The sequence below is a fragment of the Grammomys surdaster genome, unplaced genomic scaffold, assembly GCF_004785775.1.
Source record: "Grammomys surdaster isolate TR1022 unplaced genomic scaffold, NIH_TR_1.0 125698, whole genome shotgun sequence".
NCBI classification, from domain to species: Eukaryota; Metazoa; Chordata; class Mammalia; order Rodentia; family Muridae; genus Grammomys; species Grammomys surdaster.
This window is the reverse complement of record NW_021620534.1, coordinates 2,019,789-2,042,280: the sequence shown is the minus strand read 5'-3', so window position 1 is coordinate 2,042,280 and position 22,492 is coordinate 2,019,789. Positions and strand designations below refer to the sequence as shown.

General features: G+C 44.9%; 1 protein-coding gene across 3 annotated transcripts in view; it reads left to right on the top strand.

The window, feature by feature from the left end:
• Pccb (propionyl-CoA carboxylase subunit beta) overlaps positions 1–21,821 on the top strand; it is a 59,934-nt gene extending 38,113 nt beyond the window's left edge. For all 3 annotated transcript variants that reach the window (XM_028788069.1, XM_028788070.1, XM_028788068.1), the window contains 9 exons: positions 3,930–4,038; positions 7,333–7,453; positions 8,333–8,414; positions 14,894–15,017; positions 18,378–18,485; positions 18,638–18,738; positions 19,073–19,171; positions 19,856–19,955; positions 21,057–21,821. In XM_028788069.1, coding sequence (XP_028643902.1) covers positions 3,930–4,038; positions 7,333–7,453; positions 8,333–8,414; positions 14,894–15,017; positions 18,378–18,485; positions 18,638–18,738; positions 19,073–19,171; positions 19,856–19,955; positions 21,057–21,178 — 966 coding nt within the window. In that variant the 3' untranslated portion in view covers positions 21,179–21,821. The remainder of the gene's footprint in view (positions 1–3,929; positions 4,039–7,332; positions 7,454–8,332; positions 8,415–14,893; positions 15,018–18,377; positions 18,486–18,637; positions 18,739–19,072; positions 19,172–19,855; positions 19,956–21,056) is intronic.
• The last annotated feature ends 671 nt before the right edge of the window (positions 21,822–22,492 follow it).

Genomic DNA, 22,492 nt, shown 5'->3' with positions numbered 1-22,492 from the left:
GCCCGGAGCAGTTTAAGACCTGGAAACCAGCTGCCCTCTAGCTTCTCCCTGACCTTTGGGGTGGGGTGAGAAGCACACTACCAGCTTTTCAGGAGGGAGCCGTGCCCTTGGGGGTCCCATCTTACTTTGGCCTCTTTGGAATTAGGGAGTTATTGTCTTCAAGTATTTTATTCTCTCAACAGCCAGCACCCTCTCTGGGTGACTAGCCTCTGCCTTGCCTGTGTTAGGTCTCAAGGTCTCAGGCTGGACCTGAGATGGCTAGAAATGATCCCAGACTGGGCCATAGGCAGATTTCTGGTGGTTAGATAAAGGCCAGCATTCCTCAGGAACTTGTGAAACCAGTTCCAATCTGCCAAAAAAGGTAATTTCTCTTCTGACAGAAAGGACTCCACTGAAATAGACCTGTGGCTGCAGACCAAAGCCCAGGTCAACCTCCAGCCTCCCTCAGACCCTGCTCACAAGTACCTGTTATACATTTCAGAGTTCCTACCCTGAGTGTTCTCAGGTCAGACCCCCACTTTCTTTATGTCCCCCACTTGTTATGCCCCCCACTCATTATGTTCCCTACTCTTTATGTTTCTGTCTTAGTTAGGGTTTTACTGCTGTGAACAGATATCAATTCCAAGGTAAGTCTTATAAGGACAACATTTAATTAGGGCTGGCTTACAGGGTCAGAGGTTTGGTCCATTATCATCAAGGTGGGAGCATGGCAGCATCCAGGCAGGCAAGGTGCAGGCAGAGATGAGAGTGTAATGTAATGTCACGCAAAATAAAGCTAAGATACAGACCAGAAATATACTGTTAAGATTGACAGCGGATTGTGGGAGTGAAGGTACTGAATGGCCCCATAATTGTTAGGGCTTTTATGGGGTTCAAGGGAAGGAGGAGTTGGTTTCATAAGGGGTGTAGTTTTGGTGGTTCTTTATTTTATAAACTTTTAAAAAGATTTATTTTATATGTATGTATAATTTGCCCGCATGTATGTCTGTGCACAGAAAGCATGTAGTACTCACGGTGGCCAGAAGAGGGCATCAGCTACCCTACAACTGTGCTCTTAACCACCTAACCATCTCTCCATCCCCTTGTTTTCTGTTTTAATTAACAGATAAAGTTCCATTTTTCTCCTGGGCATATACCTTCTGATGATGCATTTGATTTTAATCATGTGAATGACCAATTATGCAGAGGCCTAAGATGGTAAATAGGAGGTTCTCCCCCAAAGTTTGCTAGGCAAACACAATTGTCTTTTTGTGTATATATCCACAGATCTCCACCCCCATTTTTTTCTACTTTCTTTTATTTTTTAGACAGGGTTTCTCTGTGTAGCCTTGGCTGTCCTGGAACTCACTCTGTAGACCAGGCTGACCTTGAACTCAGAGATCTGCCTGCCTCTGCCTCCCAAGTGCTGGATTTAAAGGTGTGTGCCACCACTGCTGGGGTTAGCTCTTTTATTTTTAAAATTGTTAGCAGTAATATTCTACAAACACTTACAAATCAGTGTGTATGTAGTGGGAAAGACCTTACTGGTAAGATTCTAAATAAGGACACAACATAAAAGACACACACACAGACAAACAAACAGATACTCACACACTCACACACTTTGTAACATTGGATGTTTTTCTGTTATCTCCCAGATCCTGGGTAAATTGAGATTCCAGCAAGACCCTTAGAGCTGTTGATGAATTTAAATGAGGAACATCTTTATAAATAAGAACTGGAAAGAGAACTCAGAGAGCTAATGATCATTACATGTTAACTCATAACTGTAGCTTTAAGTGAAAGGCCGCATCTATTGGTGTCTTTTCACTGTCCCTTGATATACTATAAGAAGCAACGTTTGACTTTAAAGGGTCACCTCAGACATCTGTATTAATAAGATCACTGGTGCATGACAGTTGGCCTCACGATCAAGCAGGATCAAGCTGACAGCGGTACTTGCTTTTACTAGTGTGTAGTTAGCCCTGGATAGACTTGGGATGACCAACTGCTCCAAAGCCTGCACCAAGTGGGCAGTGGTGGTGCAGCACTTTAATCCCAGCACTCAGGAGGCAGAAGCAGGCAGATTTCTTGTGCGTTTAAAGCCAGCCTGGTCTACAGAGTGAGTTTCAGGACAGCCAGGGCTAAATAGAGAAACCCTGTCTCAATAAACAATCAAAAATCATCAACAATCAATTTGTATGTGTCTGCAGATGGGGGCATTCAATCTGAAAAATTCAAGTGTTCTCCTTTTAAATATTTATTTTTGTTTTTATTTTATTTTATTTTGAGACAGGGTCTCAATATGTAGCCTAGCCCTGGCTTTCCTGGAACTCACTATGTAGACCAGACTGGCCTTGAATTCTCTAGCTCAAGTGCTGGCTTAAAGGCATACACACACCACCATGCCCAGCTTGGTCTTTTAAAATGTATCAGTAACTGTAACCTAGAGAGCATTGAACAAAAAACAGCAGCAAAAAACAAAAACCAGACATTTAAAGTGGTAGTATCAGGCTATTCTTTTTTCTTAGTTTGTCTATGTTAGTGGAGAAAACTAACTCCTGAAAATTGTGTGCACATGCATGGGCGTGCAGATCACACACACACACACACACACACCACCACCACCACCACCACCACCATCCATTAAATCCACAGACAGTGGTACGAACTGATGTCCTGAGTGGGAGATTTACTGCAGGATTGCTTATTTAATAAGAGACTAGATATTTGAGTGATCATTTAAATTATGCCAAAGGGTGGCAATTAGTTTTGGAAAATCTACAATTCATGAATTCTTTTTAAGATATCATATATTTTGTTTTTTCAAATAAGGAAAATTTGGTTGGAAATAATATGCACAGAACACGGTTACAAAGAATTGTGTGAGAAAATGTATTAGAAACTAGGAGAAAATATGTTTGCACATATTGAATGTCTCTGGAAAGACAGACGAGAGCCTGAAGTGGCTGCTTTTCAGGATGGAGTTTGGAAATTTGGAAATCAGAGATATAGATTTGTTTTCCATCACTCCCCTTCTATATAAATATTTTACATAAAGTAGACGCTACATAGTAAAGTCCGGTATTGTGGTGTGTACCTGTAATCCTAGCGTTCATGAGGCAGAGGCTGGATGATCTAAGTTTGAGGTCAGTGTGGGCTTCATAACCAGTCAGAACCTCAGCCTCTCAATCAGTTGTCTGTCTGTCTCTGTCTCTCCCCCTTCCCTTCCTTTCCCTGTTGTCCTCTCAGTAATACCAGAATACTAGCTAATGAGGTTTTACAAAAGCAGCCTCACTTAAGGTTGTTCACTGTGTACCGTCTTTGTGCCTCAGTTTCTTCATGGAAGTGTGAAGTTGCAGGAGTTTTTAAAAGTTGTGATGACAGAATCCTGGGAAGAACTACAAAATAAGCACACAGTACATGAACTCCGAGTCAGGGCTACCTGTGACCCTAGGTTTGCCACACTGCAGGTTAACATACTGAGACTGGAGTGGACGGCAGTGTTCTTCTGAGGATAGTGTGTGTCTTAGTGTTCTGTTGCTGTGAGGACACACCATGACCACAGCAACTCTTACAAAAGAAAGCATTTAATTAGGGCTTGCTTACAGTTTCACTGTCATTATGGCAGGGAGCATGGCAATATTGGCATCGGCTTTTGAATCCTCAAAGCCTGACTCCCAGTGACACATTTTCTCCAACAAAACCACTCCTCCTAATCCCTTCAAACCTAATCTGGTGACCACGTATTCAAATCTGTTAGTGTCTGGGGCCATTCTCATTTAAACCATCACAGTGTGGCTCAGAAAGCAAGTCCTCAGCCTGTGGGCATTTAGAGTCCCAGCCTTGTCCTACCACTCCTCTGTCACCTCTGCATTTGTGGTCTTGGTTGAGTAAGCTCTGAGTAGCTATGGTGACTTGACTTTGACACTGTGGACGTCTGATTTCAGGACACGTCTTACCTGTTTATCACTGGCCCTGAAGTTGTGAAGTCTGTTACCAATGAGGATGTCACTCAGGAGCAGCTGGGTGGTGCCAAGACCCACACCACTGTGTCAGGTGAGAGGCGTGAACATGACCTTCCTTCTCTCCAGAGGTGAGAAGAAGGTATCGCCATGCAGAGTGGAGAGAGGTATTTTTAAAAACTAGTACTTCACCGACAGCACTTTCCTAGGAAGACTGTGATTTGCATCCACAGAAGTGGTAGGCAGATTGCAGTCTGAGACTTAAGTGGTAGGTTATTACTAATGTCCCATACCCACACCCCTGGGCCGCACGCGTGCTAGGCTAGCGATTCTCCACAGTCCCTCGTCTGTAAAGTGATCTTGGAACTGTCTGGGTGGTCATAAGTAGGTGTAATTTATATACGTTCACCTGAACTTGCAAAGAAATGCTCTGGAATGCTATCTTGGGACTTTTACTTTTGGCTTTGAGGAAAAAGTTATTTTAGTCACACCCTACTGCACACCGAGGATTCTATCGGCTGGAAGTATACACAGTCATGAGCAGACTTTATTTCTGGGTGTCTTAGGATTTTACTGCTATGAGCAGACACCATAACCAAGGCAACCCTTATAAGAACAACATTTAATTGGGACTGGCTTACAGGTTCAGAGGCTCAGTCCATTATCATCAAGGCGGGAGCATGGCAGCGTCCAGGCAGGCATGGTGCAGGAGGAGCTGAGAGTTCTACATCTTCATCTGAAGGCTGCTAGGAGAAGATAGCTAGGACAAAGGTCTTAAAGCCCATGCCCACTGTGACATACTTCCTTCAAGGCCATACCTAATAGTGCCACTTCTAGGCCAATCATATTCAAACTGCCACACTGGGTATGCTAATTTTGAATAGTTCATGTAAGTGGGGTCATACAATAGTGCTGTCTTTTAAATTTTTCATAGTGTGTATTTATTGTTCACCATGTCTACTTTATTTATTTATTTATTTATTTATTTATTTATTTATTTATTTTGGTTTTTCGAGACAGGGTTTCTCTGTGTAGCCCTGGCTGTCCTGGAACTCACTCTGTAGACCAGGCTGGCCTCGAACTCAGAAATCCGCCTGCCTCTGCCTCCCAAGTGCTGGGATTAAAGGCGTGTCCCGCCCGGCCCATGTCTACATTTTTATTTGTGTCTATTGGGTACTTTGTTCATATCTACCCCAGTTCCCTCTCTTGTTTCCTTTATTGGTTTCTTTTCTCTTCTCAGAATATCTCTTGTCAACTGCCGTGTTTTGCGTGTGTGTGTACACTACATTTTGTGTGACTGTGGCAAGGGGCACACCACAGTACCCATGGAGGGTGGGGGACAGCTGATGGGAATTGGTTCTCTCCTTTTTCATGTGGGTCCCAGGGATCAAACTCAGATTGTCTGGCTTCATCACAAGTGGCTTTTCCTGTTGAGCCATCTCAGTGACCCATATGTATGTCTTTTGAAAGTCTAGAATCCATGGAAAGCAGTTTTGAAGGGGGAGGATGGCACAGGAGGGAGGTTTGAGGAAATGATGTAATTTTATTTTCAAATTTAAAAACTGTTGGTCTTTGGTGACTGGTGTCTTTGACTGGTATACTTTTTACACGTATTTTTTGTTTTGAGACAGTGTCTCACTGGGTCTCCTGATTGCCATGGAACTCACAAGAAGACCAGACTGGCCTCACACAGTGACTAGTGACTATCTTTCCTTTGTGGGATTATAGTCTTGTGTCACTGTACCTAATTTGCCATGTATTTTTAAAGCTTGTCTGTGACAAGTCTTTGTCACATATCATTACTTCATTCCTTTCAATGGAGTAATTGTCTAATGTATAGATGTATAACTACTAATTAAATTACTTATTTTAGAGATAGGATCTCACTAAGTTACCCTGGCTGGCCTTGAATTCTTTTTTTTTTTTTTCAAATTTATTGGATATTTTCTTTATTTCTATTTCTAATGTTATCCCCTCTCCAGGTCTCCCCTCTGGAAACCCCCTACTCTATCCCCCCTCTCCCTGCCTCTATGAGGGTACTCCTTGAATTCTTAATCCTCATGCCTCAGCTTCGGGATTACAGGTGTAGGCTACCATTCACTTTGTTCATTCCTTTTTCCTAGTAATGGAGATTATATCCAGGGCATCCAGCTTGTTAGACAACTGGTCTACCACTGAGCTGGAGGCCCAGCCCTAACATGTCTTGTTTATCCACAGATAGACATTTGGTCTTCTAACATATATATGTTTGTGTTTATGACATAATATCCTTTTATAAACATTTGTCTGTGGGCTTTTGCATGACATTTTTATTTGCTGGCACAGGCTCAGGTATAAGTAGAATAGCTGTTGATCTTTTGGAAGATCTGCCAGACTGCCTTCCAGAATGTTGTGCCAGTTTATAAATATTTTCTAAATAATAGGACTCAGTCTTGTTGAAAAGAATACTCCGTTCTCATTTATCAGATAGTCAGTGAGTGCCTGTGTATGAAGCATCTTGCTAGGTGCTAGAAATGTGTCTGTGGAGACAACACAGACCCTGTCCACATGGCCGTTACCCTCTAGTAAGAGAGGCAGGCAGTACAGCATATGAGGACGTCAAGTAGTGCCTTTGAAGTGAAATGGTCTGAGGGAAAGAACAGGCTGCCAGGTGTTGGATTGTTGAGGTTGTAACCATGGATAAGGGTAGGGCTCACCACAAGGATGCTATGTGAGTGGACTTAAAGGACACCCCTGTGGCTGTCAAGGGAGGAACACCCCAGGCATGGGCAACTGCTTATGCAAAGCCATGGGGTTGAAGAGTGATTGGCTGCATGATGAACATCAAGGGGGTTGGGGTGACTGGTGTAGTTTCATATACAAATCTCCCTTTGGCATCTCTGAGAACAGAGACGCGATGGGGCACTGGTGGAAACAGATGTGAGGCAGGCCTGGAAGAGTTTTGCCTAGGCCCTTGTTTGGCTGGGTTTTTTTTCCCCAACACTTCTAGAACTACAGCTTGACCCTCACCAGGGCTAAGGGTGTTCCTCCTTTCCCTCTCCCATTAGTAAGCCCGATTGTGTACCAGGCATTTCTCAGTGAAGCAGAGAGCGACTGTGGGGAAGCTGGTATAGAGTAGTGTCCCACTGCTTACAGAGAGCAGCGAAATGTGGAGGACCTTTCCCTATAGTGCAGAGAATATGAGGGCATGGGCCAGCAGAGGAGCACCACAAGGCGGAGAATGGACTCGCTCTGGCAAAGGCTGTGGGTGCCCATTCTTGGCAGGACCACGGACAGAGTTGCCAGCTTGGTTGGTGGCGGCCAAGCTGGAGAAGCCTATGAACATCTTCATAAGTCGTCTGTAGATGAGCGCCAGCCCTTGGATCTCCCATTCTTTCTGTGTTCTCAGGTGTGGCCCACAGAGCTTTCGACAATGACGTCGATGCTCTGTGTAACCTGCGTGAGTTCTTCAACTTCCTGCCCCTCAGCAGCCAGGACCCGGCTCCTATCCGAGAGTGCCATGACCCCAGGTGGGTGGTATTGGGTTTATCATTCTCTAGCTTTCTGGGCCTCTCTGTCCTGACAGGACCTCAGGTCAGTTTGGAGCAGGTTGGGGAGTGTGTCAACAAGGTCTCAGCTGTGGTGAAGATGGGGACATCTGGGGGCAGGGGCAGTTGTTGGTGATTTCCCTACTTCTCTAGTTTCTGATGGATCACTCTGGGGGCAGAAGAGACCACAAGGTTTTGCTGAGACTTTTGAGTTGTCTTAACATAGAAGATTTTTTTTTGTCTTGATAAGGAACAATCTAAGTGATGTAAAAAGCATGTCGTTAAAGAAATGTGTTTGTGTGTGCTGTCTGGCTGTGGGCAGTGCTTTCCTGACCGCCCTGTAAGCTGATGGGTTCTCCAGGGAAATGGGCACATGCTCTATCTTGATATCTCTGCTGTGCCAGAGAAAGTCAGAGGACAGGATGTGATGGATCTGTAGTGATTGTGTCCACCAGGCCTGCAGCTTTGCTGCTTGATGGGGCTGCAGCTGGTTAACCTGCGGGGGAACGAGACGCTACCTGTTTCTTTGCTCTTCTGTCTTAGATGCTGCAGGAAGTCAGAGAGGAGCTCCCAGGCTTTGTCCTGTTCTCTGCAGTGTCCTTTAGAAACCATGCTGGGTCTTCACCATAGGAAACATTCTGGAAGGGCAAAAGCAAACAAAAGAACTATGGTCAGAAGTAATCATCTCTCTCTCTCTCTCTCTCTCTCTCTCTCTCTCTCCTTCCTTTAAACCACATGTGTTAGAATTGCACTCAGATCTGTTTAGTGACATAGTGACAGGGGCAATGAGGACACATTACACAGTCAGCTCCCACAGGAAGACAGTGGTTTCTACACTCACTCCATCTGCTTCTTTTCTAGTGACCGTCTGGTTCCTGAGCTGGATACAGTTGTCCCTTTGGAGTCGAGCAAAGCCTACAACATGCTGGACATCATACATGCAGTGAGTGTCTTGTCTTGTCTTGCCTGCCCTAGCTCAGCCTCAGCCATGGTCATTGTGTGTGTGCTTAGTGGGTTGTATTCAGCTTGGTCTCAATGTTTGCACAGGTGGAAAATGCAGTGGTCAAGGACCACTAGGCAGGATGTTCTGGCAGGGGCTGGTGGCTATGACATCATGAGGGCTCACATAGACTTGAGGGTTGGGCCCAAGTTGCTCGGGGGCTTTAGGAGACATCGAGATGCACAGAATTGATTCCATATCCTGGTCTGGAGTGAGGCAGGGTTGATCCTGTTGGGTGCTCCGGGTCAGGTTGCAGTGTCTTCCTAGAGAAAGGGGAGTGTGTGTGAAGCTCTGGATGTGTGTGGTGCCTCTTCCTGGGTGCAGCTGTGTCCTGGTTTGATCAGTGAAGGCAGCTGTTGGGCTCTGGGTGCATTTGCAGGTGGCAGTTGTCTTCTGCACATCACTCTGCTCTTGGCAGCTCTTGCTTCTTGGTGGAATGTCAGTGGTTCTGTGGGCTCAGCCTGGCCTGCAGCCCGTGATCTGTTTCTACTCCCTTATTCTTGAAGCAGGAATCGTCAGACAAGGCCAGGCTGTCCCTTCTCATGGCTTTTTCTATATCTTTAGGTAATAAATCTTACTATCAACTACAGGGGAACACTGACAAAAGATTTTGAATGAAGGCAGAAAGAAAACATTAATTTTGATAAAACAAAAAATTACAAATAGTTGGCTGGTGTGGTAGCTCAGCAGATGTAAAGTCTCTGCCACCACCACCAAGCCTATTGGCCTGATTAAGCACCAGGACCTCATGGTAAAAAGAGATCTGACTCCCACAAGTTGTTATCTGACCTCTTTATACAAGCTGTGGTGCACGCCCATGCACACATGTACACACACACACACACACACACTGGAAAAGTAACTTTTATTTGCCCAAAGTAATTGTCATCTCCAAGACTTATTCCTCAATAAGCTCACCCTTTCTATTTCTTTCTGAACTCTGGATGGCTAGTTCAACTGAGTTGTTCTTGCTCAAACTTCCCTCCAGTCTGACTGATTCAAACTGGCTTCTCTCTGCATTTGACTTTTTTCTCTGCTTGGCCTCAAACAAACTCTAGAAATCTGTTCTAGTATGCTGGCTCCTTCTTCTTCTCTGGCTTCAACTGCCTCTATGGACCTGTATTGAACTGCCCGAACTCAGCTCACAACCATCTGTAACTGTAGCTCAAAAGGTCCAATGATCTTCTAGCTCCACAGGTACTGCCTGCATGTGGCAGGCATATACGTACATGTGGTACACATATGAACATGTATACAAAATACTCATAACATAAAATAAAAACAAAACAAATATAAGATATTTTAAAGATATAAATAATACTCTTCTAAACTAGAGACTCTTTTGTTTTGTTTTGTTTTGTTTTGTTTTGTTTTTGAGACAGGGTTTCTCTGTGTAGCCCTGGCTGTCCTGGAACTCACTCTGTAGACCAGGCTGGCCTCGAACTCAGAAATCTGCCTGCCTCTGCCTCCCAAGTGCTGGGATTAAAGGCGTGCGCCACCACCGCCCAGATAAACGAGAGACTCTTAACTACTGAAATAAAAGTACTCTCGTATCTGGAAACGATACGTCTAACTATGTTAGACGGTTGTTAAAGGAAAAATGGTAATATGAACCAAATGCAGAATTCTAACACTGAAGGAAAACACTGTGCATCAAAACTTCCGGACTGTGCTTCAAACACTGACAGAAGAATCTATGTCTTGAAACAATAAAAACAGCAGAAATGACTAGGCAAACTTAGCTTTCATTTTAAAAAATATAGAGGCCCTTCCCTGAAAACACCCTAAATATGTCAGAGCTACAGACGAATGAAGAAAAGGGTGATGTAGGAGGTGAGTCGGGCGAACTTAAGCAAATGAGACCATTGTTCCTTATCATGGGTCAGCATAAAATGCCAGCTCCTCTTAAGTTCACAATTTGAAGGCAGTCTGAATAAACACTTTTATAGAACCAGACATGTTTATAGATAAGTACACGAATCACTGGGAATGTGCTGCAAAATCTACAAGTGGGAAGAGCCTTGTCTGTGGTAAAGCTTTGCAGCTAGAACAATGAGAGACAGAGCAGCCGTGGAACTGAAGAGCTAGAAAGAGGCCCGGGAGAGTCTCAGTGGATGATAAAAATAGATTCATGCCCAGGAGCAAGGTTACTTTTCTTAATAAAAGATGCTGTGACAACTGGAGGGCCACTTGGGAGGAAACAGACTGTACATCACATGACAGAGGGGGACAGCTGAGCATGGTGCTGCAGGCTGAGGTCCCAGCACTGCAGAGGATGAGGCAGAAGCTAAGTTGTAGGCCAGCCTGGGTGATGTAGTGAGACCTTATCTACAAGAAAACAACAATGTAAAAACCAAGCAGGTCAGAATTCCATATATACAGTAGATCCATGGGAGCACCACACAGGAGACAGGGGCATCGCTCTGTGATTTTAGAAGGCAGAGAAATGCTTTTGAATTGTGTCTCAAATCTACTTCAGCTAACAAGCAAACAAAGCAAAGCAAAAAGAAAAAACTAATTCTATTCTTCATAGAAGAAAGTATAAGAGCCAAAAGATTGTAAACTGGTAGAAAACATTTTCCATATCTGAAAGTATTGATATCAGTGACACAAATTCCTACAAATCAAGAGAAGAAAGACCAAAATTGATAAAAAAAAAAAAAAGGTCATGTAAAAACAAACCATTGAACAGACAAAAAATGACCCTAAAGCATATGAGAAACTATTCAAGTTTACTCGTCATGGTGGAACTGTGGGTAGATGGCTCTTTTGTCATTCAAGTGTGAGACCCCAAGCTCAAAGCCCCAGAGCCTACACAAGGCTGGACACAGTAGCAGGTGTCTGTAACTCCAGCTAGTGCTCCAGATTGGAGCTGGAGACTGGAGAATCCCTGGAAGCTCATGGCCTGGCTACCTGGTATACACAGTGGCCAACTGCAAGAGATCCTGCAGAAACAAGCAGTTTCCCGAGTTGGAGGGCAGCCATGGCTTGAAAAAAATGAATTGCATTGAGCTATTTCTTGTATGTCAAATTGACTAGAGGTCAAGTTTGAATGTTCTCCTTTGGCAAGGCTGTGGGAAACAGCCCCTCTCATACTCTGCAGGTAGGGAAAGCTGGCACAATTTAGGACCAAGGAAATAGTCCAGAAGTTGCCTTTCTTGGAATTTGTCCATCATGTATAGTCCCCACAATATGAAAGCATAGAGATATTACACCTCAGTTTGTAAGCACAAGATATAAGCACAAGAGGGTGAGACAGTATCCATGACCTGATGGGACTTAATTGCCAGGAGTGAAGAGATGCAGTCCCCAACCGTGCAGAAAACATCAATACCTCGTTGCTGTCCGTGTAAAACACAGGAAGTTGTCACAAACGTAAACACAGATCAGACATCTACTTAGAGTAGATGGTGGGGGAGGAGTTAGTTACTTTGTGTAGCTGTGAGCAGAGTTCCTGAGAGGGTAACGAGAAGCAAAGAAATTAATTCTATCCCATGGTTTCACAGTGTTTATACATACCGTGTGCTGAAGCGGCTCACACTGAGGTGGACAGGACGTGGTGGTGGTGGGCACATAGGAGGGTTCTAGACAAGTCTCCAGTGAGCCATTTTCTACAGCTAGGCCCCACCTCCCACCTTTCCCTGCCACTGATGCTTATCATACTGGGAAGAGATTAATCTGCTCTTTGAGTCAAAGTGCAACGGTCTACAGCTCTATAAACACCTTTACAGATAACCATAGAGGTTTGTAATCTCATACATGTTTGTTAGTCCGATCAATTTAAGATTGATCATCACAGTGTGAGTACAGTCAAAGGGATGAGAGACAGAGATATTAAATTATATGAATTTTTGATAGTAAAACAAAATGACTAGAGGGTTATGTATTGGTTCTGGGAATTAAACTAAGAGCCCCATGCATGCTGGGCAAGTGCTGTCCCACTGAGGTGTGTTCCTAACCCAGATGAGTAAATTTTGATTGTTCACCTTGACTATTTTACTATGTGGCTATTTAAGGACAGAAATAGCTATGAATAAATGTTGAATTCATGTTGAAGGACTTGTGTCTCATGTGGGTTGTTAGTCTTCTAACCATTTTTTTCTGTTTGAAAATTAAGTAAATGCATTTTAAGGATCATCAGAGTGAGAGTTGTTGTGTTAGGTGGGGTGTGGAGGAGGAGGGCTATGGGGTGGAAAAGGTAAACTAGAAAGCTAGAATGAATTTAGTGCTTTAGACTAGAATTGTATATTTGTGTCAAGTCACAGTTTCCCCATAGATGCGTGTTGGATGTGTGTTTGCTGTCCAGTTTGGTTCTCTGTAACAGATTAGATGTGATGACACAAACTATTTTTTGTTGTTGTTGTTGTTGTTTTGTTTTTAAAATGGTTTCTCTATATAGCTCTCACTGTCCTGGAACTCACTTTACTAGATTAAACTGGCCTCAAACTCAACGAGCCACCTGCCTCTGCCTCTCAAGTGACGGAATTAAAGATGTGAGCCACCACCTCCCAATGGCACACACTCTTAAATGTGAATTCTAGCCTTTGCATAAAAGCTTGGTTACAGGGCCGGACATGAAAGAAACAGAATTGAACCTTAAATTCCAGAACTGAAGTAAGGCTCGCTTTAGGACCCATTAAAAAAGAATGGGAGCTTTATTGAAGGAGTACTCATGGGCCAACATGGACGATTTAGACATTCAATAATGGCAGCAAATGTACACAATCCACAACACAGAACTATAAAAAGGCAATGATGTTTCCTACAGCAGAGTGTTGGCTTATAAACATAGAAGAGAAATGGGAATTGAGAAGTTGACATTTGACAACTGTCATAGCTGCAAGGGAGCCGGGCAAGAACCAGTAATTGGGTGAAACTGATTGGGTGTGGCACTTTTTTTTGAGACAGGTCTCTCTTTATAGACCTGGATATCCTGGAGCTCACCATGTCAACCAGGATGGCTAGGAACTCACATACATCTACTTATTAAAGGCATGTACCACTACACTTGGCAGTAGGCACCACATTTTTGATGGGATTCTGATAAAAAGCAGGAAAAATGTTCATTATAATTTGATTGGAAAAGCAGTTGATTTGATTGAGGAGAACCCAAACAGGTCCCACGATTACAGGACAGATTGACATCATCTAATGCGAGACACTTAGAAATTACTGTGGTATTCCAAACATGAGGAAATCACACACCCAAACAAGAAGACACTCTTCACCTGGTGACTCATTCAGATGTCATGATGGACGAGGAATACTGATGGGTGAAAAAGTTATAGGGACTGAGACTGGATCCCAGGAATTGCAGCTGCTCACATTTGTGTGAGATGGTGTAGTGAAAATTAGCATTCGCTGACATTGGCTTGATTTGTGTGTCAACTTGACACAAGCTGGAGTTATCACAGAGAAAGGAGCCTCCCTTGAGGAAATGTCTCCATGAGATCCAGATGTAAGGCATTTTCTCAATTAGTGATCAAGGGTGGGAGGGCCCATTGTGGGTGGTGCCATCCCTGAGCTGGTGGTCCTGAGTTCTATAAGAAAGCAAGCTGAGCAAGCCAGGGGAAGCAAGCCAGTAAGTAACATCCCTCCATGGCCTCTGCATCAGCTCCTGCCCCCTGACCTGCTTGAGTTCCAGTCCTGACTTCCTTTGATGATGAACAGCAATGTGGAAGTGTAAGCTGAATAAACCCTTTCCTCCCCAACTTGCTTCTTAATCATGATGTTTGTGTAGGAATAGAAACCCTGACTAAGACATCTGCTTTATAGATCACTACCATTATATCAGGGTGTGTCCTTGTCCTTAGACAGTAAGAGACTCAGATAAAATGCATATCTGTAACTTAGTCTTAAATGACATTATGACATTATCTGCACATTGAGAAAAGAGACCATTGTGGGAAGAGGTAATAGTAATAAAAAGTTAGTGAGGAATCTGAGTAAGGATCCTTGGTGTGTGTGTGTGTGTGTGTGTGTGTGTGTGTGTGTGTAAAATATAAATGCAGTACCTGTGGAGGCCGGAAGAGAGTGTTGGATCACCTGGAGCTGGACTTACAGGTAATTGTAAGCTTCCTAACATGGGTTCTGGGAAAGAAACTCAGCTCCTCTGCAAGAGCAGTAAGTGATGTTAGCCTCAGAGCCATTTCTCCAGCCCTTTTGTACTATTTGTGATGATTTTATGTAAGCTTGAAATAGTTTCATACCAATTGCCACAATTAATGCCAGATTCAAGTTGTAGACTTTTTTTTACAACAAGCTTTGCTGTGTGAGGGGGTCCTGCCCAATCCCCTGCAGCAAAGGAAGAATGACTGTGCTGGGCTGGGCTATTGTTGTCCTTTGTAAGGCTGTCTGGGGTTATGTATCATAGCATTTTTGTCTCAATCATTTTGAGCACAGGAAGAAATTTATTCCTACAGGTGATTGATGAGAGAGAGTTTTTTGAGATCATGCCCAACTATGCAAAAAACATTGTCGTTGGCTTTGCAAGGATGAATGGGAGGACCGTTGGAATTGTTGGCAACCAGCCCAATGTGGCCTCAGGTAGGACAGGGCCCCAGAAAACTCTGGTTGGTTTGGGGGACCAGGGTTGCTTGCACTCTTGATGTTCTGTTTGCCTTCTGCCCTTCCATGGCAAGAGGAGAAACTCAAAGGCATGTTATGAAGATGTCTCTCTTTCTCCTAATGTTAAATGTTTCAAAAGCTCCTTTCAGCTGGGCTCTCAGGGTGTAAAGGTCATGTCCCTTCCTAGCTTAGAAGGTCTACATTTTTAAGGGATGCCTCTCTGTTGCCCCTTGCTGAGGGGGCTGGTGTCTTCATTGTGTCTCAAGTGTCTTTGGCAGTTGCTACAGACATAGTGGTCAGCACCTGAAACACAGCATCTCTCACATTGTGGGGTGATGCCAGATCTGAGTCGTAACTGATGGAGGGGAACCTCTCATAGTGGTGCCATGTGGATGGGGACATGGGCACTGCCTCAGTTCACTGTGGTCTCTCATCTTTAGAAAACAAAATTCAAGCTGGGCATGGTGGCTCACGCCTTTAATCCCAGCACTTGGCAAGTAGGGGCAGGCACATCTTTGTGAATTTGAGGCTAGCCTGGTCTACAAATCAAGTCCTGGATAGCCAGAGCTATTACACAGAGAAACCCTGTCTCAGAAAAAAAAAAAAAACCCACCCACAAAAGTCAGCGTTCCTGTCAGTGGGTTTTGGTAGCATGTGCCTGTAGTCATGACACTTAGGTAGGGTGAAGCAGGAAAATCCTGAGTTTAAAGTCAGCCTGGGTTGCATCCAAAAGACCTGCTTTAACAGAAACAGTAGCAGCAACAGGAATCATATACCACATGTCCAATTTCCTCATTAGCATTTATCGTATAACCTACGGGCAGCATAACTGATGTTTACAGAAGCATACTTGTGTCCCATTAACAGCAATCCCAGCTACCCTATCTGTCTGTCTGTCTATCTCCTCCACCCCACCCCCAACCTCACACACTTTCTTTCTCTCTTTTTTGTCAGACAGGGTCTCCCTGTATAGCCCTGGCTAGCCTCAATTCCCACCTGCTTCTGCTTGCCCAGTGTTTAGTCCTGCGTTTAGAGACATACACCACCATGTTTGAGTTGTCCCCGTGTCTTCTCTAATTGATTTTAGCCCTTATATTTATTTAGATTTGGTTGAATGTGAGTTAATTTTGTGTGTGGTTTGTGGTCCAGCTTTGTTCTGCATGTGGAAATCCAGTTATCTCTGTTTCTATATTTGGGGTATTTTTTACCACAAGAGGATAGGCTAACTGTGGACCACCTTTTTGTTTTTGTTTTTAAGTAGACTTTATATATAAGCAAACTGAAAAAAAATTGTATGTGTGTGTATTATTGGGGGTGGGGTGTCTTTTCGTGCTTTCTATGCAGACTATTATGGACTCCAGCTGTTACTATTCACAGATGACATACTTTCTGTATGCCTCTTCTATAGGTTTGTTGTTGTTGTTTTGTTTGAGACAAGGCCTCTCTATCTGCCCTGGAACTCACTATATAGTTGAGACTGGCCTTGAACTCACAAATAACCACCTATCTTCACCTCCCAAGTGCTGGGATCATAGGCCTGCACCACCAAACCTAGCATTCTATGATTTCCTATTGAATTAGCTTGTAGAGTATGGAAAAGCAGGGAGCGGGTCTCCATCAGCAACCTTGAACTTAGTATGTAGACTAGGCTGGCTTCCAGCCTGCTGTGTCTGCATCTCAGTTCTGTGCCTGGGAAAGTGTCTCTCTCACCATTAGATATGATGATGGCTGTGAGATTTCGGTAGATGTTCTGTGAAAGTAACTTTTATCCACCAGATGTAATTGTCATCCTGGAGGCTTACTACTGAGTTAGTTCATACTTTGTAATTCTTTCTAAACTTGGATTGGCTAGTGCAAGTTAGCTGTTCTGGCTCAAACTCTTTAATCTGACTGATTGAATCTGGCTTCTCTCTGAATTGCCCTGCTTGGCCTCAGACTAACTCTGGCAATTTGTTCTAATCTTCTGGTCCCTTCTTCTCTGGTTTCGACTGCCTCTGCTGATCTGCACTGAACTGCATGAGCTCACTGACAACTCAGCTGAACTCAGTTGCACTGGACTGACTAAGCTGATTCACCAACAATTACTCCAATCCGAACTCTTCCAAACTGAACTCACCCACTGCATTGCCTGGACACAGCTGAGCTGTATTCACTGAACTGACCTCTCCCCTGACTCACCACAGCATCTGCAAGTGTGTGCACACATGCATGTGTGTTCGAGGAAAGGAGCCTAGGGTCTCATTTGTGCTAGGCAGGTGTTCACTGAAGAGACATTCAAAGTTTGTGGAGGTCAGAAGAGGGCATTGGACCCTCCAGTAACTGGAGTTTCAGATGGCTGTTAGCCGTGTAGGTCCTGGGAGGCAAACCTGGGCCCTCTGCAAGAGTAGCCAGTGCTCTTAACTGGTGAACCATCCCTCCAGTCCCTACTGCTAGTTTTTAAAGATGAATGGATATGGAGTTATATTTTCTGTATATTTCAGTGTGTTTCTGTATTTATGTGTGTCATCATAGGAAAGCTCTTTTGTTCAGTAATTTTATGTGTGCGTGTGTTCATGTGTGGGCACATGTGCACATATGTGTGGGGTCAAGAGGTTCATACAGGAACTTTCTTGTCTTAGTTAGGGTTTTATTTCTGTGAACAGACACCATGACCAATGCAACTCTTATAAGGACAACATTTAATTGGGGCTGGCTTACAGGTTCAGAGGTTCAGTCCATTATCATCAGGGCAGGAACATGGCAGCATTCAGGCAGGCATGGTGCAGGCAGAGCTGAGAGTTCTACATCTTCATCTGAAGGCTGCTAGCAGAATACTTGCTTCCAGGAAGCTAGGACAAAGCTCACGCCCACAATGAGACACCTACTCCAATTGGCCACACCCACTCCAACAGGGTAACACCCACTCCAGCAGGGCCACACCTTCTAATAGTGCCACTCCCTGGGCCGAGCATATACAAACCATCACATTTCTATATTTTTGGGACAGGGTCTGTGTCTCTGAATCTGGAGGTCACTGATTGGTGCAGCTGGCCGTGAGCCCCAGGATCTTTCTGTCTCTTTCCTCCCACCACTGAGATTCTATGACAAAGTCACCATGGTGCCTGGCTTTCATGTGTGTGCTGGGGATCTGAATTCAAACCTCATGCCCTGATTTCTTTTTATTGAATTCTATTTGGCTGTGAGTCATTACTCTTCTATTTGTTACTGTCACAGTGATTGTGCATTGGTGGATTTGATAAGTCTGTGAAGGTTTTGGATCTCTTCTTTGATTGTCCTGTCCTTACGTGACAGAGCTGAGATTGTCGAGGCGCATCCCATGAACAACCTTTCTCCTTGTAGGGTGCTTGGACATTAATTCATCTGTGAAGGGGGCTCGTTTTGTTAGATTCTGTGATGCATTCAACATTCCCCTCATCACTTTTGTTGATGTCCCTGGCTTCCTGCCTGGTGAGTCCCTGACATGGGTTAGGTGGGAGAGGTGGTTGTCTTCAGGGTATGCAGAGCTCTCTCAAGGTTCTCAGAGCACTGTGAGGATGGTCTCAGCCATGAGACCTTGTAAGAACTTTTATGGTAGCTGGTAACTCTTCCTCATGACCTAGGCACGGCGCAGGAATATGGGGGCATCATACGGCACGGTGCCAAGCTGCTCTACGCGTTCGCTGAGGCAACTGTGCCCAAAATTACAGTCATCACCAGGAAGGTGAGGATGTCCCCTCAGAGCCCATCCCCCCATGCTCCCAGCAGCATGGCTGAGGTGGTCTGCCACAGTGTGGCCTGGACTGGTAGGAGGCATGCCTACTGCTCCCGCCTGTGAAATATCTAGGGTGCTGTCTCCAGTCCTGCACTTGGGTTGCAGGGGTGTCCACAGCACTCCAGCAGCAGCAGGCAGTGTGAGCTGTGAAGGACCATCCGAACCTTAGCCTTACAGGGTCAGTAGGGTATGGCCCTGCTTCCTACCCTTGGTTTCCTGCAGTGTTTGGGGATATGATGTGCTTGTCCCTGGCATTGCCACTCAGCATCTGGGTTTATTCTAGGCCTATGGAGGTGCCTATGATGTCATGAGCTCCAAACACCTTCTTGGTGACACCAACTATGCCTGGCCCACAGCTGAGATTGCAGTTATGGGTGCAAAGGTAAAGACACCGAGCCGTATTCTCTTGGGCCTGGGGACCTCTGCTGATAAAGTTCTGTGTGACTGGAACTGTGGAAAGAGTCTAGTTCAGGCCTGGAGTGAAGTCTCCTTCCCCATCAGTCCCACTGTCCTCCCACAGGGAGCACACTGGTGTCTTCAGAGCAGAGGAAAGCACCCACGGAGGGAGGGGCAGATCAGCTGAATTTACTTTTGAGAGGTCAGAGGTTCTCATCACCTCATGTCAGCCCTTGGGGTGCTCAAAGCCACCATTTTCCACCCACTAGAAGCTAAACAATTGTTCTGTCTTGGGTGATGCTCCTCTGGCATTGAAAGAGCTATCAAGGTTGAGCCAGGGTTCCAGAGATGACTAACAAGTGTCCTCACCTGAAGGCCGAGCCTTCCATGCATGCTTCCTGAGGAGTGTGTTGTGTGCCCAGGGCTTGGGGTAGTGAAGGAAAGAAAGCAGCACTTAGTGGAAAACAGGCCAAGCATCCTGGCTTCAGTGAACAATCAGGAGCATGGAAGGAGAGGGATGGGACTGGAGCCACAGGCCGACATCCTGTCTGTGCATGGCCTCTTTGCTCTGATTCACTGTGAAGTTCACAATCACACAGAATGACAAGGAGTTGACAGCTCTGTCTGAGTTGGGATCCTACTCTGGGGAAGCTTAACTTCTCTCTGACAGGGTGCTGTGGAGATCATCTTCAAAGGACACCAAGATGTGGAAGCTGCCCAGGCAGAATACGTGGAGAAGTTTGCCAACCCTTTCCCTGCAGCCGTGAGAGGTGAGCCTGGTGGGGACCAGGTGTTGTCTGTCTGCCCAGTCATTTGCTTGTTCTTTCTAGAAAGTCTTACATAGTCGTCTTTGGTTTTTGTAGTTGTATCTGTTCAGGGAGTGATGGGGTTGTCCCTGGGCAGGATCTGGGTCTACACAGTAGGCCTATGCAGGCAGCCGACAGTGTGCTATTTTTAGGTGTTGGTCCAGTCATTCAGCCTGCCCGAGATAAAACCACCTCTCTTTCCCTCACTGTGTTCTGGGCTTAGCTAGGTGGTTCTTTGGGTTTTGCTGGGGTTATTCTCATGGCTGTAATCAGCCGCTGGCTTGACAGTCCAAGATGGCCTACCCCCTTTCTAGGTAATGTTGGCCAATGGCTGGGCCTTCTTCACTTCTCTAGACCAGTCCAGGCTTGTGTTCTTGGTATCCGAATAGCTAAAAAGGAAGAGAACTTATGCCCAGAGGCCTGGGTTTGGAATTTCCTGGTGTTAAGTTTTGTCACATTGTATTGGTAAAAGCTAGTCACCAGGGCAGGGAAGAAAACGACTCTCCATAGAGGAAGCAAAATTTACTGTACAAGGACCTATAGGCAGGGATGGAGAAGTTGTTGTGAGTGGTTTTCTTTCTTTTTAAAACTTTTTGTTTTATCATTTATTTGTCTATCTATGATGTGTGTGTGTGTGTCTGTGGAGGCCAGAAGAGGGCATCAGATCCCTTTGAGCTGAGGGTACAGACAGTTCTGAACTACTTGAAGTAGCTTTAGTGGTCTTCCTCTAGAAAAGCAACAGTGTTCGTAACTGCCGAGCCATCTCTCCAGCCCCATATATATATTTTTTTAATTTTTCCTCTCTTGTCCATCCTGGCAGGGCAGAGGTCCTGGATCAGTGCAGGAAGGGAGAAGCCACATTTTCCTTACATTGCCTAATGCTTCTATGCCAGAGGTTGAGAACCTGGCAGAGCAGGGAGGCCTCAGGGGTCTAAAGAGGTTTTAAGGGCCTAGTGTGTCTCTGCCACCTCAAGGGCTGCCCACATGGTTGGGCCGTGGGACTGAGCGTGTGGCTGGTTGACTTCCGTCACGAACACAGTGATGGCTTTGTCTTTGATTCACCAGGGTTTGTAGATGACATCATCCAGCCATCCTCTACTCGTGTTCGGATATGCTGTGACCTGGAAGTCCTGGCCAGCAAGAAGGTCCATCGTCCTTGGCGGAAACATGCGAATATCCCACTGTGAACAGATCAGAGGAAATAGAGCGTCAGTTGAGAAGCTGGCCTTTTGCAGCCTACCCCTGCCTTTTACAATCATGAAAAATCAGATCTGCGCACCTTGGACACTGATTGCATAAAGAATTCCTGTGCCTGCAGTAAAGTTATGTGCTCTATGAAAACATTCATTGGTACTTTCTGAATATTTCATTTTTATAGTAAAAATCTCAATCTAAACAAGAAAACCAGAAGGGGAATGGGGGCGAGGCAGAATTGTAGTTGCCTGGCTCTGGTTCACACTGATGTGGGTAATGATTCCTGTGGCCCTCAGAGGTCGTCTACATGTTGGAGCTTGGACTCCATGTGGGGCGTGAGAGGAGAGAGGAAGTGGGAGGTACTGAGGTCAGCTGGGCTGGGCTCTGTGCTGCTGAGAGGCTGAGAGTTCTTAGTCTTTGCCCAGCTGCTTGATGGCTGTGTGATGTCTCAGTCCCCCTTACCCCATGCATGCTCCACGGTGTGCTACACCAGGAGGGTTGTCACCAGAACTTCACCAATGGTAGCACCTTGCCATGGGATCTCAGAATTATGAGCTAACTAAATCCTAAATCTCTTCATAAAATTAACCTGCCTTCAGGATTTTGTTATAGCAATAAAAACAGATTAATACAACATACCTGTGTATTGTTTGTTTTCCTCCCCCAAGGAATTAATTTTAATGCTTGGGTAAGATAATACGGTCTTTGGGCAGTTTATTTTACAGGCCTCAGTTCCTTTACTGTTAGTGATAGAGTAGGCCCTATGACTTGTTGATGACTAAATGAGATGTCTGATATCAGTTTGTCTAGCAGAATAGATTCTCAGTAAGATGTAATATCTAATATTGACTTCTGTGATTTCCAGATCCAGAAGGTGTTCCTGTATTTCAAAACACTTTTGTTATGAAAGTGGTTGATCCTGTAAATTGTTACTAGGATTGTATCATGTGCCTTGCACCGAGTCTCCAGTTGTTGATGCACATTTATTTTGTGTGTGCATGCGCGTGTGTGTGTGTGTGTGAAGCGACTGTCATGGCTTTGGTGTGTGATCAGAGGACAACTTGAAGGAATTGCTTCTCTCCTTCCACTATGCGGATCTGGGGATCAAACTCTGGTCATCAGGCTTGGTGGCAGGTGAGTTTACCCCCAAAAGCCCCTCAATTTGGATTTGTCTGGTTATTTCCTACGGTTTCATTTGAGAGTAATAACCACCCTTTTAGTGTTACATCAAGATGCAGGTTTCCCTGTTCTTAGTAATCAGTCATGTGGCCTCAGAGGTGACTATTTTCCCTTTGTGGTTAATCACT